At 40.0% G+C, this 17,385-nt stretch overlaps 1 protein-coding gene across 2 annotated transcripts in view; it reads right to left on the reverse strand.

The window, feature by feature from the left end:
* The window catches only part of slc12a2 (solute carrier family 12 member 2), a 211,557-nt gene that overhangs the window by 47,813 nt on the left and 146,359 nt on the right, over positions 1 to 17,385 (reverse strand). For both annotated transcript variants that reach the window (XM_067983261.1, XM_067983260.1), the window contains exons 11-12: positions 15,170 to 15,277; positions 21 to 144 (exon numbers count right to left, since the gene is read on the reverse strand). In XM_067983261.1, the coding sequence (XP_067839362.1) occupies positions 21 to 144; positions 15,170 to 15,277 (232 nt within the window). The remainder of the gene's footprint in view (positions 1 to 20; positions 145 to 15,169; positions 15,278 to 17,385) is intronic.

Here is a 17,385-nt window from a genome sequence, read left to right on the forward strand (position 1 = left end):
TTTTCACAATATTGACTAACCAATTAATATGAATCCCAGACCAATGAAGAATGTGAGAACATATCCACGCAATGGTTCATTGTTCTTGCCATAGCCAACAGAAAAAACGTGAAGACCAGGATATATATTGTCCTTACACAAAGCCTGAAGGAAAGAAATCAAATTTGTTACTGTAACCCAGCTGTTTAAAGAATGTTAAAACTAAAGCACTAGCTTTGAAAGACGTTTATAACATTTATATTCTCCTTAAAACACATGCACACACTTCCCCAAGAGACCTGGTAGATGAGCTGCACATAATGACTTAATATTTTTATTATATCCATAGGGTAGCACCTCAACGCTAATAGGCGTCTATCTCTGAGTATCTTAAAACCACACAATCATTTTCTGGATTGCTACAAACACAAAGACTGAGATTGTAAATCCTTTATCTAGATGTGTTTTAACAACAGACTAAGTTAAGACAGAAAGGTTTATGGTCAAAAGAAGATGGGCTTCTTAGGACTGTTTCCTAAGAACCATGTCTAAAAAAGGAAGGATGCAGTGCTAGGTCTAGCCCTGGGTAATGAAGCAGGACAAGTAAGTAATGTGAAAAGAAAACCCTTGGGAAATAGTGACCATAAACTAATTAGGCTCACATTGAAAATAAAGAGGAAAAAAAAAGCCCAAGATAAAAAGGTATAGGAATGGAAATTAGTTCACTTAAAAAGGATGAAAGGGAACCTGGTCAGGATTAATTGGTTGTAAAAAAAATGGCATATCAGTATGAAATGGATAAAATACAGATAATATGTTACAACTAGGAGTAAAGTGGGTGTATCTAAGGCGAGGTTCTGTGGATAAAGACATGAGACCAAAAATGAGGTTGAAAAGGAAAATATATTTGCCCTGAAAACCTGTGGGGGGGGGGGGGGGGGGAACAGAGTGGGGAATCATGGTGTTACTTCCAAAGTTCACTGGGTCAAGTGGAAAATCCTTCAATTACCATAACAATGGCAGGCACCACCACCACCACCACCACCACCCCCCCACACACACAAACCCCCCAGTTATGAGTTCTGCTCCCAACAAGCCGATACTGATTCTTCAGAGCAAGGCCAAGACCTGCCCTATCCAGGTGCTGGAGGACCTCCACCGAAGTTACGGCGGGAATACACAGGAACAGCCATGGATTTTCCGGCTCACAATTAACATTGAGGCAGTGGAAGTATAGAGAGGAAGCAATTGAGATTAGAAAGACTAAGAGAAATATACAAGGAAGTGCAAAAATCTTTGTACAGATACAAGAAGAAGGGGTGAGTCCAGTGAGACAAAGGGGACCATCTTGCACTCGAGAATAATTGAAATGCTCAAGTATTTCGCCTTAGTTTTGTAATATTAAAAAAAGTGGAAGGTGAAAGTAGGACTGCAGGAGCAACTTAGGAGGATGTGGGAGAGCCACTTGTGGAGATAAATATTCAGGAAAAATATGGAATTTAAAAGAAGAGAAATCCCTAGACCCAGATGGTCTGCATTCCAGAATATGGAAAGAGATTGGGGAGCAGATATCAGGTGCACTAACCATAATTTTACAAAAATCTTTAGAAATGGGAATTGTGCCAAAGGCAGCAAATGCTAAATGCACATTCAAGAAAACGGAAGAGGATAAGCCAGGAAATTATAGATCGGTTGGTCTAAACTCAGTTATGGGTCAATGACTCAAGTCCATAAGGCAGGATGAAATTAGTGAACACTCAGAAAGGCATAGGCTAACCAGATAGACAATCAGCATAGATTTGTAAAGGACAGGTGGTGCTCAACTAATTTAGTTGCATTTTGAGGAAATCAGTCTACAGATAAAGAAATGTAGTGGATATTGTATATATGGATTTCCAGAGGCATTTGTTAAGGTGCCACATAAGGGCCTTGTTAAAGTATACTAGATTGAGGTGTATGGCATTAAAGGTAATGTAACTGCCTGGATAGAGGGATGGCTCAGGACAGAAAGCAGAGGGTAGAAGTAAATTATTCTTTTTGGATTGTCAGGATGAGGTCACCTCAGGCACCTGTAGTTTTCATTACATAAGTGATGTGGAAATAGGCATAAGAAGAACGACATCAAAGTTTAATATCAAATTGGGGGCATGGCAAACTGTGGATATTGCAGGAGGACAGAGATAGGTTAGCAGACTGGGCAGAAGCAGCTCAAATGGAGAAAAATAAAGAAATATTTTTGGGAAAACAACAGTGAAAGGATGTATACCCTAAACAGATATTCTGGAGCGAGAGAGAGAGCGAGGGATAACATAAAGCTGAAGGAAGGAGCAGTCAAAAGTGCAAAGAATAGTGTAGATCCAGGGGAATGGGAGAGATATAAAGAACAGTAAAAGACGACAAAAAAATAGTAAGAACTGCAAAAAGGGAATACAAAAAGAAACTAGCGAGGGATATCAAGATCAACACAAAAAGTTATTACAATTTTATTAGAAGAAAAAGGGTAATCAACAGATTACCCTTTAAAACAGATGCAGGTAATATTGCAAATGAAAATAAAGAAATGATAGACTTATTGAATAATTACTGTGTGTCGGTCTTCACAGCAGAGGAAAAGGATAATGTACCTGACATTCCAGGGAAACTAATAATGAACCAAAGGACTGGAACTCAATGAAGTTAACGTAAGCAAGAAAACAGTATTAGAAAAAATAATGGCACCAAAGACTGGCAGATTCCCAGGACCTGATGGTTTCCAGGGCTTTAAATGAAGGAGGTGAGGAAATTGGAGATGCTTTAGCCATAATCTTCCAAAAGCTCTCTCGATTCAGGAATTGTCCCTTTAGATTGGAAAATTGCAAATGTAACGCCATTATTTAAGAAAAGGTGGGAGAGAGAAACCAGGAAATTATAGACCTGTTAGCCTAACCTCTGTTGTGGGGAAGTTATTGGAATCTAAGTGACTGAGCACTTGGTGAAATTTGACCTGATTAGAGAGTCAACATGGATTTGTAATGGGTAACGAACCCAAGTGAATTTTTTGAGGAAGTAACTAAAGTAGTTGACAGGGGAATGTCTATAGATGTAGTTTATATGGACTTCCAGAAAGCATTCAAAAATGTTCTATATAGGAGACTGTTAGCTAAAATTAAAGCTCATGGAATTGAAGGCAAATTATTGACCTGGTTAGGAGATTGGTTAGACATTAGTAGTAGGGATAATGGGTATGTACTCAAATAGGAAGGAAGTAACTAGTCGTGTCCAACAAGGATCTGTGCTGGGGCCTCAACTACTCACTATATTTATTAATGACTTAGATAACACAGTAGAGAGCCATATATCCAAGTTTGCCAATGACACAGAGATTGGTGGCATAGTAAGTAGTGTAGATGAGAGCATAAAATTACAAAGAGACATTGATAGATTAAGTGAGTGGACAAAACTGTGGTAGATGGATTTCAATGCAGGTAAGTGTGAGGTCATCCATTTTGGACCAAAAAAGGATAGATCAGAGTATTTTTGAAATGGTGTAAAGCTCAGAACAGTGGAGATCCAAAGAGATTTAGGGGTCCATGTACACAGATCACTAAAATGTAGTAATCAGGTACGAAGAATAATCAAAAAGGCTAATTGAATGTTAGCCTTTATAATTAGGGGACTAGAATATAAAGGGAACAAGTTTTGCTACAGCTATACAAAGCCCTGGTTAGCATTTTAGCATTTGGATGAGCACTTGAAATGCCATAGCATACAAGGCTACGGACCAAATGCTGGAATATGGGATTAGATTAAACAGGGCTTGATGGCCGGCACGGACACGATGGGCCGAAGGGCCTCTATCCGTGCTGTATAACTCTATGACTCAATGTTAGACCGGATATGGAGTACTGTGTACAGCTCTGGGTACCACAATGTAGAAAGGATATATTGGTCTTGGAAGGAGTGTAGCACAGATTCACCAGAATGTTACCAGGGCTCCAAGGGTTTGATTATGAGGTGAGATTACCTAAACTAGGCTTGTAATCCCTGGAATATAGAAGGTTGACGGGTGATTTGATTGGGGTTTTTAGGATTTTCAAAAGGAATTGATAGGGTAGATAGAAAGAAACTTTTTCCACTATGTCCATAGATGTATGGGGGTGTATGTCAGAAATAAGAAATAGAGTGGGAGTAGGCCATACGGTCCCTTGAGCTGCTCCACCATTCAATAAGATCATGGCTGATCTTCAACTTCAAGTGCACTTTCCCACCCGATCACCATATCCCTCGATTCACTTAGCATCCAAACATCTATCAATCTCAGCCTTGAATATAATAAACAACTGAGCATTCACAGCCCTCTGGGGTACAGAATTCCAAAGATTCACAACTCTGAGTGGAGACATTTTTCGTCATCTCGGTCCTAAATGGCCGACCCCACATCTTGTCTAGGACAAGGGCACATAAAATCAAAGCCAGGCCATTCAGGAGAGAAGTTAGGAAACACTTCACACAAAGGGTGGTAGAAGTGTGGAACTCTCTCCCACAAAAGGCAGTAGATGCCAGCTCAATTAATAATTTTAAATCTGAGATATAGATTTTTGCTAGCCAAGGATATTAAGGGATTATGGACCCAAGGCGGGTGGGTGGAGTTAGGATCACAATGGCAAACAGGCTTGAGGGGCTGAATGGCCTCTTCCTGTTCCTATGTAATCTAGTGGTGCAGGTCAATAGATCTTTAAAAGTTGGAAGCGCAGGTAGAAAAAGGCCATCAAGACAAATGCTATTTTACTATTCAATGCTTTTAAATGTACAAAAGTATTGAATAGTAAAATAAATTAATGTTGAATTTGTACAAGAGACATTGGTCAAGGCCCCAGTTGGAGTACCATGAATAGTTCCGGGCTCCCAGATGTTAGAAAATAAGATGTCAGAAAGGCTCCAAAAATGGGTCTTTTTCAGTAGAACACAGAAACCAAAGAGTGAATGTAATCTTTTTTTAAATTATGAAAGGTTTTGAGACACAGTAAACAGTGGGATTTGTTTTCACTCACTGGCGAATTGGCAGGGGGATGGGAACCTGAGTGTAGGTTCAGGAGAGAGAGAGAGAGAGAGAGAGAGAGAGAGAGAGAGGGAAACAGAAGGTAGAAAATTAGTAAGCGAGTTTGGAAGGCAGAGGAAATAATGGTCAAATAGACAACACAAGAGTTCAACAGTACTTAATGGTATATACTTCAATGCAAGGAGTTTAATGAATAAGGCAGATGAGCTGAGGGCACAGATAGATACGTGGAACTATGATATCATAGCTATTACTGAAACATGGCTTAAAGAGGACCAGGAATGGTAGCTCAAAGTTCCTGGTTACAGTGTGTTCAGACGAGATACAGAGGGGGATAAAGAAGGAGGGGTGGGGGGGTGGCCATATGGGTTGAGCTAAAGAACAAAAAAGGGGCAGTCACACAGCTGGAAGTGTGCTATAGACCCCCAGTCAGAGGGAGATAGAAGAGCAAATATGTAGGCAAATTTCAGAGAAGCGCAAAAACAATAGGGCAGTAACAGTAGGGGATTTCAACTACCTTAATATTAACTGGGATAGAATCAGTGGAAAAGGTATAGAGGGTGCAGAATTCTTCAATTGCATTCAGGAGAACTTTTTTAGCCAGTACATAGCAAGCCCAACAAGAGAGGGGGCAGTTCTAAATTTAGTTTTGAGGAATGAAGCTGGGCAGGTGAAAGGAGTATCAGTGGGAGAGCATTTTGGTGGTAGTGATCATAATTCAGTTAGATTTAGCTTGGTTATGGAAAAGGACAAAGATAGACCAGGAGTAAAAGTTCTCAATTGGGGAAAGGCCAATTTTACTAAGCTGAGAAGTGATTTAGCAAAAGTGGACTGGAAACAGCTACTTGAAAGTAAATCGGTGTCAGAGCTCTGGAAGGCATTCAAGGAGGAAATAGTGAGGGTTCAGAGCAAATATCTTCCCACAAAGAAAAAGGGTAGGACTCCCAAATCAAGAGCCCCCTGGACGTTAAGGAGAATACAGAGTAGAATAAGGCAAAAAAAGGAAGCTCAATACTGCAGAAAGCCTAGGAGTATAGAAAGTGCAGGGGTGAAATTAAAAAGGAAATTAGGAAAGCGACAAGAGGGCATGAAAAAATATTGGCAAGTAAAATCAAGGAAAACCCAAAGATGTTTTATAAATGCATAAAGAGCAAGAGGATAACTAAGGAAAGAGTAGGGCCTATTAGAGACCAAAAAGGTAACCTATGTGTGGAGGCGGTAAATGTGGGTATGGTTCTTAATGAATACTTTGCGTCAGCCTTCATAAAAGGAGGATGATGCAGACTTTGTAATTAAGGAGGAGGAGTGCGAAATATTAGATGGGATAAACAGTGAGAGAGGAAGTATTAAGGGGATTAGCATCTTGAAAGTAGATAAATCGCCAGGCCCAGATGAAATGTATCCTAGGCTGATGAGAAGCAAGGGAGGAAATAGCAGATGCTCTGACCATCATTTTCCAATCCCCTCTGGCTACAAGCGTGATGCCGGAGGACTGCTAATGTTGGTACCGTTGTATAAAAAGGGAGAAAGAGATAGACCGAGTAAATACAAGCCAGTCAATCCAACCTCGGTGGTGGGTAAATTATTAGAAACAATTCTGAGGGACAGTATTAATAGTCATTTAGAAAAGCACGGATTAATCAAGGACAGTCCGCATGGATTTGTTAAGGGAAGGTCGTGTCTGACTAACTTGACTGAATTTTTTGAGGAGGGTCAATGAGGGTAACGCGTTTGATGTAGACTACGTGGGTTTTAACAAGGCTTTTGACAAGGTCCCACATGGCAGACTAGCCCTTGGAATCCAAGAGAGAGTGGCAAGTGGATCCAAAATTGGCTCAGTGGTATGATGCATAGGGTAATGGTCGACGGGTGTTTTTGTGACTGGAAGGCTGTTTCCAGTGGGATTCCGCAGTGATCAGTACTAGGTCCCTTGCTTTTTGTGGTATATATTAATGATTTAGACTTAAATGTAGAGGGTATGATTAAGAAGATTGCAGATGATACAAAAATTGGCCGTGTGGTTGACAGTGAAGGCGAAAGCTGTAACCGGAAGGAAGATATCAATGGACTGTTAGGTAGACAGAATAGTGGCAAATGGAATTCAATCCAGAGAAGTGTGAGGTAATGCATTTGGGAAGGGCAAACATAAGGGAATGGTAGGATAGCGTCAAGTGTAGAGGAACAGAGGGACCTTGGAGTGCATGTCCACAGATCCCTGAAGGTAGCAGGGCAGATAGATAAGAAGGTGGTTAAGAAGCATATGGGATGCTTTCCTTTATTAGCGAGGCATAGAATATAAGAGCAGGGAGGTTATGCTTGAATGTATAAAATACGACTTAGGCCATGGCTAGGGCACTGTGTACAGTTCTGGTCACATTACAGGAAAGATGTGATTGCACCAGAGAGGGTACAGAGGCGATTTACAAGGATATTGCCAGGATTGGAGAATTTTAGCTATGAGGAAAGGATTGGATTGGTTGAGGTTGTTTACTTTGGAACAGAGAAGGCTGAGGAGTGATTTAATTGAGGTGTATAAAATTATGAGGGGCCTAGATAGAGTGGATAGGAAGGACCTATTTCCCTTAGCAGAGGGGTCAATAACAGGGGGTGTAGATTTAAAGTTGGTAGAAGAATTAGAGGAGAGTTGAGGAAAAATGTTTTCACCCAGAGGGTGGTGGGTCTGGAACTCACTGCCTGAAAGGGTGGTAGAGGCAGAAACCCTCATTGCATTTAAAAGGGGCTTGGATGTGCACTTGGAATACCGTCACCTACAAGGCTAAGGATCAACAGCTGGAAAGTGGAATTAAGCCGGATAGCTCTTTTTTGGCCGGCACAGACACAATGTGCCGAATGGCCTCCATCTGTGCCGTAAATTTCTATTATTCTATGATCACAAGGAGAATCATTATTAGAAGAATGAAGAATTTTTTTTCCAGAGGCTTATTACAACATGAGTGGCTATTGAAGATGAGGCTACATCAAATATAAAAATGAATAGAAGTATTTGAAAAAGAATATAAAATATGGGGGAACAGGACCATGAAATGAGATGAGATGCAGTTGAACAGCTAGCACTGATACATGCGATTAGCTGAATGGCCTCCCTGTGTGCTATAATTTATGATTTCACTCAGTCTCTTAAGCAGATTCCTTTGAAACTTGTTACTTAAGCTGAGTACATGTCCAATGTTTGTTTTACTTGTTTTGCAGAATTATCTATTTCTTTTGCCAAGAGAGATGAGGTTTTTTTTCGTAGTTTAGGGTTCTCACCTCAACAAAATATTCCTGTGTAACTGTACTAAATAACATTGGTTGTTTCATGTTTGCACTCAGTTTTAATTTATGCAGTTAAAAAAAGTCTACAAAAGTAAAAATAAAAATGTTAGACATTTATAGCTAGGCATTCCCTTCCACATCTGAGTATGTGAGTATTACAACTGTTTTTTAGTTAATGAATTATAATCCATTGTTGGCACTTAGAGTCTTATGTGGCAAGTAGCATTGTAGATAATGTTGCAATTATTATTTTTTTTTTACTAGTTATCATTAATGTGGGTACTTTGCCTATAGTTTTAATAGAAGGCTTTCATTAGTGCTATGGATGCTAGGCTAGCTTCACCGCCATAACATTCTTTTGCTTTCTTTCATTAATCAGTAAGACAAAAAAGTGACTGCAGTATTTTTAAAAAAGACAAAAAAGGAGAAAATGAGGAAAGAAAACAGCAGATAAACATATTACGGCTACATTTAAACTACAGTGACGTACCAGTATTAGCTCTATTTTCACAGCAATGCAAGTGTTTGCCACACTTTCATTTCCTTCTTGCATCATAAGAACAAAAGAAATAAGAGCAGGAGTGGGCCATACAGCCCCTTGAGCCTGCTCTGCCACTCAATATCAGGGATAATCTTCAATCTCAATTTCACTTTCCCGCCCGACCCTCATATCCCTCGATTCCCCTAGAATTCAAAAATTTATCTCAGCCTTGAATATACTCAATGACTCAGCATCCACAGCCCTCTAGGCTTGAGAATTCCGAAGAGTCACAACCCTGAGTGAAGAAATTCCTCCTCAACTCGGTCTTAAATGGCCGACTCCTTATCCTGAGACTATACCCCCAGGTTCTAAAGTCCCCAGCCAGGGGAAACAACCTCTCATCGACCCTGTCAAGCCCCCTCAGAATCGTATATGTTTCAATCCTCAAAAAACGAATAAATTTATCAAACATGATTTCACTTTCATAAAACCATGTTGACTCTGCCTAATCATATTACAATTTTCCAAGTGGGCTGTTACCACTTCCTTAATAGTGGATTCCAGCATTTTCCCGATGACTGATGACAGGATAACTGACCTGTATAGTTCCTTGTTTTCTCTCTCCCTCCTTTCTTGAATAGCTTTCTTGAACCACTGTGAAGTTGGGGAGTAGTGGGAGAGGAGAGAAGAGCAGGACTCCACAAATAGTACTCAAACATAACCAAAGGAGCACTACACACCAGCCTCTAACCACCAATGTGATATTAAATCATTTATAATAGATATAAATCAAAATGTGGATAGTTGTATAGCAGGCCTAGGACTGGACAGCTCTGCACTGTAGGGATGTTAAATTAATTTTCCCTTTTAACTAAGTCGCAGGTTGCGACTGCCTGTGCTATTTTGCAGATACAGGGCTCCATTCAACGACAGAGTGTTCCCTCGGTCTTTTTGCAGCCTTTGTATCATTCACCACCAGAAATATAAATTTTACATCTCCATCAAAGTAGTCTGGTTGAGTCATTGTGGGAGTGTAGGAATGTGTCAACCATTGTGAGCAAATTGTGGAAGTATACCCCAGTTGGCTTGATAAGACACCAAGGCCCTGATATTTACGGGGAGGGAGAGGGGGAGTGCGGTTGCAGGGCAGAAACCCAGGAACGAGGAGGTCCTGCCAATTTTTAAATTCTGTTTCCTGCAATCAGTAGAAGGTTTGCTTGAGGGGCCAGGGGGAGCGCTCCTGCTCCACAAGGAGTGGTATAAAAAGCACTTACCTTCTCGAGCTGACTGCTCCTGTCTCCATTTCGCTGCCGGGTTTCCCTGAGCCTTGGGAACCGTTAAATTTAAATCAGGCACCCAACTGTACTGTGGGAGCCTGATTTAAATATTATAATGAAGTATTCCGCCTCTCCAAGACAAGGCAACGCACGGCTCGCAACCTGCCGCCGTAAAAACAGCAATGGGCACATTCACGGCAGTTGGGGTGACGTTTCATGATTTTTCATTTTTAACCGCCCACCCCCCCAACAAGATCCTCTCCTGCCCATCGTGTGTGTGTGTGTGTGTGTGTGTGTGTGTGTGTGTGTGTGTGTAGGAAGGAAGAGGGGCGGGGGGTTACTATCGACCAAGTGACAGCAGTGGTTTTGGAAATAATGCCAATTTAGTTAAGCTGGTACTCAAGGTTTATTGGTTCAGTTGTCAATGATGTCATGGAAAGGGTTAGGAATGGTCACACAAGACAAAGTCATAAGATGTCCAAGGTTGTGCCATATAGGCAATGCTGCCCCCAATACTAATTGGTCATAAAAACATTAACAGAATTTTCCCCAGATTCTTAAAGCAATCCAGTCCAGATGATGCAACCAGATAGAGACTGGTATTTAGACAAAAGCAGCTCAGAGCAATGTGGCGACTCAGACAGCTTTATGGTTCTATTGTTATCCAAGTGGTCTGGCCAGGACTGGCCCCATGACATTTGTGTGGTCCTCATAAAATTAACAGCTTTGGAAGGAGAGGTTTCTTTTGTTCTTGGGAATCTCGTGGTCCATTTATCCGGGTCATTTAAAACTGATTGGGAGATCCTGAATCAAAGCATCTGAAAAAACTAGAAGCGCTTGGGTAAAAAGGTCTATTTCATGAACATCGTTGAGATCAGTATGTTTTAATGTAACATATAAAGAACTTATGATTTTTTTTTTTTTAAAAAAGAGGCACAATTGCAGTGTTCCCATCCATCAGATGTGTTTGGATGACTGACACAATGAGCAATCTGATTGCTCAGACTCCCCTGCTGATATGAGATTGCTCAGACTCCCCTGCTGATATGAGATTGCTCAGTCTCCCCTGCTATGAGGAAGAAAGAACAATTGGATCAATGCTGTCTGTACCTTATGTTCCAGTACTGCCCAGGCAATTTTTAAAAATTTGTTCTTGGGATGTGGGCATCGCTGCCCATCCCTAGTTGCCCTAAGGTGGTGGTGGGCCTTCTTCTTGAACCACTGATAGAACTGAGTGGCATTCTAGGCCACTTCAAAGGGCCGTTGGTGTGGGACTGGAGTCACATAGGCCAGGCTGGGTAAGGTCGGTTTCCTTCCCTAAAAAGGACTTTAGTGAACCAGTTGAATTTTTACGATAATCCAACAGCTTCATGGTCACTTTTACTGATACCAGCTTTTTATTTCCAGATTTTTAAATTCAATTTGAATTTGAATTCAAATTCTCAAACTGTCAAGGTGGGATATGAACTTGCATTCTCTCGATTACTAGTCCAGTAACATAGCCACTACACTATTCAATTTAACTGCTCCTATACCTCTGCACTCCAGTTTTCCTTCCTTTTCTCTCCTCCCAGCACAAATCCACTAACGTTTGCCATGTATGGTGCTAGAAACAGCAGCATCCACTCTACCATATAGAATCATTGAAATTTACGGCACAGAAGGAGGCCATTCAGCCCATCATTTCTGTGCCAGCCAAAAAAACTATCCAGCCTAATTCCACTTTCCAGCTTTTGGTCTGTGGTCTTGGATATGCACTTGAAATGCTGTAACCTGCAAGTATTTTTTAAACACTATGAAGGTTTCTGTCTCTACCACCGTTTCAGGCAGTGAGTTCCAGACCCCCACCACACTCGGTGAAAAAATGTCTCCTCATATCCCTTCTAATCCTTCTACTAATTACTTTAAATCTATGCCCTCTAGTTATTGACCTATCTGCTAAGGGAAATAGGTCCTTCCTATCCACTCTATCTAGGCCCCTCATAATTTTATACACCTCAATTAAATCTCCCCTCAGCCTCCTCTGTTCCAAAGAAAACAACCTCAGCATATCCAATCTTTCCTCATAGCTAAAATTCTCCAGTCCTGGCCACATCCTCGTAAATCTCCTCTGTACCCTCTCTCTAGTGCAATTGCATCTTTCCTTTAAAGTGGCGACCAGAACTGTACGCAGTGCTCAAGCTGTGGCCTAACTAGTGTTTTATACAGTTCCGGCATAATCTCCCTGCTCTTATATTCTATGCCTCGGCTAATAAAGGAAAGTATCCCGTATGCCTTCTTAACCACCTCATCTACCTGTCCTGCTACCTTCAGGGATCTGTGGACATGTACTCCAAGATCCCTCTGTTCTTCCACATCTCTCTGTATCCTCCCATTTATTGTGTATTCCCTTGCCTTGTTTGCCGTCCCTAAATGCATTACCTCACATTTCTCTGGATTGAATTCCATTTGCCACTTTTCTGCCCACCTGACCAGTCCATTGATATCTTCCTGCAGTCTACAGCTTTCCTCCTCACTATCAACCACATGGCCAATTTTTGTATCATCTGCAAACTTCTTAATCATGCCCCATACATTTAAGTCTAAATCATTGATATATACCACAAAAAGCAAGGGACCTAGTACTGAGCCCTGCGGAACCCCACTGGAAACAGGCTTCCAGTCACAAAAACACACATCGACTTTGCTTCCTGCCACTGAGCCAATTTTGGATCCAACTTGCCACTCTCCCTTGGATCCCATGGGCTTTTACTTTTCTGACCAGTCTGCCATGTGGGACCTTGTCAAAAGCCTTGCTAAAATCCATGCAGACTATATCAAACTGACATCAGCATTCTCTGCATGAGCCTGTGCAGTAGTGCTGGTAAGCTATTCAATTGTGGGGACGTCACAGCTAAGCCCAAAAAAAAAACAATTTTTAAAAAAAAGTATAAATGAACAACCTTGAGATGAATAATTTAATTCTCATCACGTTTTCACAAATTTTAATTTTAAAGGGGATTCTAACTGAGGCAATCTAGACAGCGCTACTTTTGAATCAGGTTGAACTAGCACTCCCAAGGCATCCTGCAATTGTACAGTCAGTCATGACCTGGAGAGGAATCCCTTTTCTAACATCATCTAATATTTTCTTTTTAAAACTGCACCTAGAAACATGGTCACTGAAGGGGCCACACAATATCAGCTGATTTATTTTTCTTTTGTAAAAGTTTAACAATTCGCAAATTGCTTCAGAGCTAAATCCTTGTCAGCTTATATATCGATAAAAAGTGCACACTCCTTTCATCACTTGGTAATGAGCTCCTGAAAAGGCACAGAAGCTTTACTATTTACTGTAACTTTATTAATGTCAGTGAATTTGGATGTTTAAAAAAAGTGTATAGTTGTATTGATAAAAATGGACAAGCATATTGGTACTCCCACTCCTGTATGTGTCCGTATATATAAAAAAAGAGAAAGTTCTGGACCGATATCAGGAAGCATTGTCGCGCAGAATGATTAATACCTAGAATAATGATCTGGGTAGGATAGTGGAGGCAAACACTAAGCATTTTTGACAGGCAGTTAGATGCTGCAATCGGGCTTGTAGCCTTCTATGGAAGCTAAATGAGCAAAAAGGGCCGCCTCATCTGTGCTCTTTATAGAATAATAGCTACGTGGAGCCAATTGCTAAACAGTGTAATTGAAGGGTCAAGACGACATCAAACTACAAGACCAAAGCTTCTGCAATTTATAATAGTGACACAAATCTCAATTACATTGTTGCCTTGTATTAGCTTTAGTTTATATTTAATTTTACACAGTGTTTTGGTTCAGATTTTATGCTACCACCTGTCTGTGTGCTTCATATCCTATATGTTATGATCAATTTTGTTACCATGTGTCTCCTATCAATTGTCAAAGGCTTTCTGAATGTCCACTTACATCACATCGGTTACCTCAAGAGCTCCATCAGGTTTGTCAAGCACAATCTTTCTGAAATCAGTGGTGGCTGCTAATTATTTTCACTTCTAGATATTTTTTGACTTTATCTTCAAAGATTCCAAAATTTTCCCTCCAACAGATATTAAACTAACTGGCCTGTAACTATTTGGGTTAGTTCTGTCTCCCTTTTTGAAAATGGGCATTACATTGGCCACTCTCCAGTCCTTGGACATATCCTCTCAATGGAATCCTGCCATGTCATTTTAAGGACCTCTATTTCTTCCCCCATTTGCCTCAGGATTCTTAGTTGAGCTCAAAAAGGATATCTAACTTCTCTAATACTTTCCTTTTGTTATGATATCTATCATCTTACTTTTAACCAATTTAAGATTTATCTCCTCCCCAATATCTTTCTTGAATAACTCCGCTTTCTATACTTGAGTTTCTGAAATGTTCTCCTTTTTATTTCCCCTCAACTTCATCTGCTCCTTTTCTCATGCCGAAACTCTCAATCCCACCCTTAAAAAGGGAGAGGTCCCCCTTGTCCTCCCTTTCCACTCCACCAGCCTTCATTCATCTGCCATCTACAACATGATCCCACCATCTAAGAAGTCTTGCTCTCCATTCTGCACTGGGCTGTTCCCTTCGATCGCCTTGTTTGTTTTTCCATTACCCTAACTCACATCTGCTGGAAGAAAGTACCAAAGAAAGTGCAGCTGAAACATTTGTTCATTTACTTTTTCCCCACGCTTGTACCCAATACATTAGTGATGTGTAATATTAGCTATGTGTGTCTGAAGCCTATATATCTTATTGCTGTTACTCCATGCTTTTGTACACTGAAGTTGGATTACTCATACAAACAAATCATCTGAAGAAAAATAGGGGTTATCTTAAACCTAATGGCAATAGTTTCCTTAGGTTCTCACTGCAATGCATAGAAAATTCAAGTACACGAGGAAATCATTTTAAAACAAGCATTTACCCTTGTAGCAAATGGCACCTCAGTAAGGTCATTCACAAGACTTATGAAATAATGTTAAGAACAATCATCAACTATTGAATCAACTGGCTGATAATAGCCCTAGGTTAAAATTACTCAATGAAAGTTACATTTATCAGGAACAATCAAATCTCTTAAAATATATATATTTTCTCCAACTTGCCACAAAACATTTGGAGCGGTGTACTTACCTGGAATATTTTGGGAGCACTCACTAATGAGGCCAGGGCAGAAGATAGTGTAGCTGAAAAGATTCCTGCAGTAATCAAAGGTCCAAATCCAGACACCAGGCTCATGACCTGAAAAGAATCCAGGTCAAACTAGAATTAGGTTTCAATCTCAAATATGTCCCTGAAAACAAGTGCTGGAGAAGGCCAAATGATTTAGAACATGTGGCCACTGTTTCAGACTTCATTACACCAAATTAAGACTTCTCTCATCATCCACAAAAATGCAACCTGGTGCAAAATAGCTTTTTTTAAAAAAAAAACAATTGTTGGACAGGGGGCGAGTGGTGGTAGGGGTTCAACAAAAAAAATTGATCCACTTAATTCAGATTACTGTCCCTAAAAAAATAGAAAAATGGCAGTTGTTTGTTTAGCACTAAAAAATAACTATAAATTTTTCCTGAAGGCAAGGAAACAGTTTTCTCTCCTTATGTCACTAATATAAGTAAACATATATAGTTCATTAAGTCTCCCACAACTGATACATTTCACCTCAAAAAGGTGGACAATAAAGTATTCCAAGAAGTACAGGACAATTGCATCATCAGGAAGCATAAATTACAACATTCTGCCACTATAACTGCATTCGCGTTGGGGAAAACCAAACAAAATAAATATTCCTTTCCTCCAGGCCCCACGTTTGCACAATGCTCTAGAAACAGCTTTCCAAAATAAATTCTTTAAAGAGCACCCAACAATGAGTTGAGTCATATACAAACATAAAAGCCACACCTGTTCTTAAAAGCAGAATGTGTTGCTATTGAAGTACTCAGATAATAGCTAAACAGCGTTAGATGCCCTTGTAATCTTGCTGTCTGATCTTTCAAGTAGTCTGACGTCTCAAGAGTTTATTTTCAGCTTTTCAAAGTACCAATTAGACATTTCATTTCTACTATGGTACACATTTTCTACTCCTTTGTGAATGCTAAATTGGTAATTTATCACTTAAACTTTTAATGAGTCAAAAAGGAATATTCATGGAATAAAGTAATAATTAAGGGGCCCAGAGAACAGCATCATGAAGTAACAGGCAGTGAATGAGTTGTCCCCAATATTCCCACAAAACCAAGATCAAAATGCATCGACATGCAAAGCTCCTTTAGAGGAGAGTAATCGTTTTTTCAGAGATCTATGGTAATGAACTCCTACTGGATCTACAGAAAGAATCAGCCTGCGACTTGGACAAACGAGAGTCCGTCGTGCTTAAATTCAGCAGTATCTTTGAGAAACGTTTCCCTTCTGTTTAAAAGGAGCACAGTGCAAGTTACTGATACAAAAAGAATCTAAGATTGCCCAGGGAGAGGGTGGGAGATGCTCTTTTTAGGCATAATAAGGGAGGACCCCCATCAAAAATAGCTTCCCCATCCATGTTCAACATTTCTGCACTTCTCTCCAGAAGGCAATAGTTCTCTCCTAGTTTCTAGTTGCAGAGGAATCATTGTCCAGTTTAAAGCATAATTTTCAAACTGAAGACCCTAGATTCTAAGGGTGGCAAGATCTGATTTCCTTATTCCCCCTTTATTTGTTGACGTACGAGCACATAATTTCTGTCGCTGTTCGTTAATAAAAATGTTTTTCTACTGCTTCTCTTTGGTTAACTGACACTTTCAGAAGTTGGGACATTCAAGAGTGGGTCAATACTTGCAGGCGGTCCACCCATCACTACCTGCAGGGGGTTCTTCTCCCCCCCCCACAACATGGAAAAGTTTAAAAACCACTATTTAATAGGCACTAAGCTATTCCTGTAATTTCCTGGTTGTGTTACATACCACTGGTTAGGAGGCCAGAGATAAAGAAAGGAGGAATAATTAAAATGTATTGACACAATCATAAAAACATAACTTTAAAAAAAAATGAACAAATAATGAGAAACTATGTTTGATTATTCTACGGTTACATCTTGAATTCTTAAACTACAAGAAATCTTAAAAACTTTGTTTTGCCAAGCAGTGTCTAAAAATGATTTTTGCATATTCTGACTGAAGCGTCATACACAGATAAGCTGTAATAGGAAAAATAACAGCACAACTTCAGTTAGTACAGATTTAAAACAATAGATTTGGATATATTCACTAACTGCACAATAGCAATTTAAAAATAGATTCTATTGCCTATCTCTATTTTTAGCCAGTTAAAATCCTGTTTTGCCAGCTAGATTCAAGGACATGCAACAAGGGTTA

This window comes from Heptranchias perlo, chromosome 4 (assembly GCF_035084215.1).
Source record: "Heptranchias perlo isolate sHepPer1 chromosome 4, sHepPer1.hap1, whole genome shotgun sequence".
NCBI classification, from domain to species: domain Eukaryota; kingdom Metazoa; phylum Chordata; class Chondrichthyes; order Hexanchiformes; family Hexanchidae; genus Heptranchias; species Heptranchias perlo.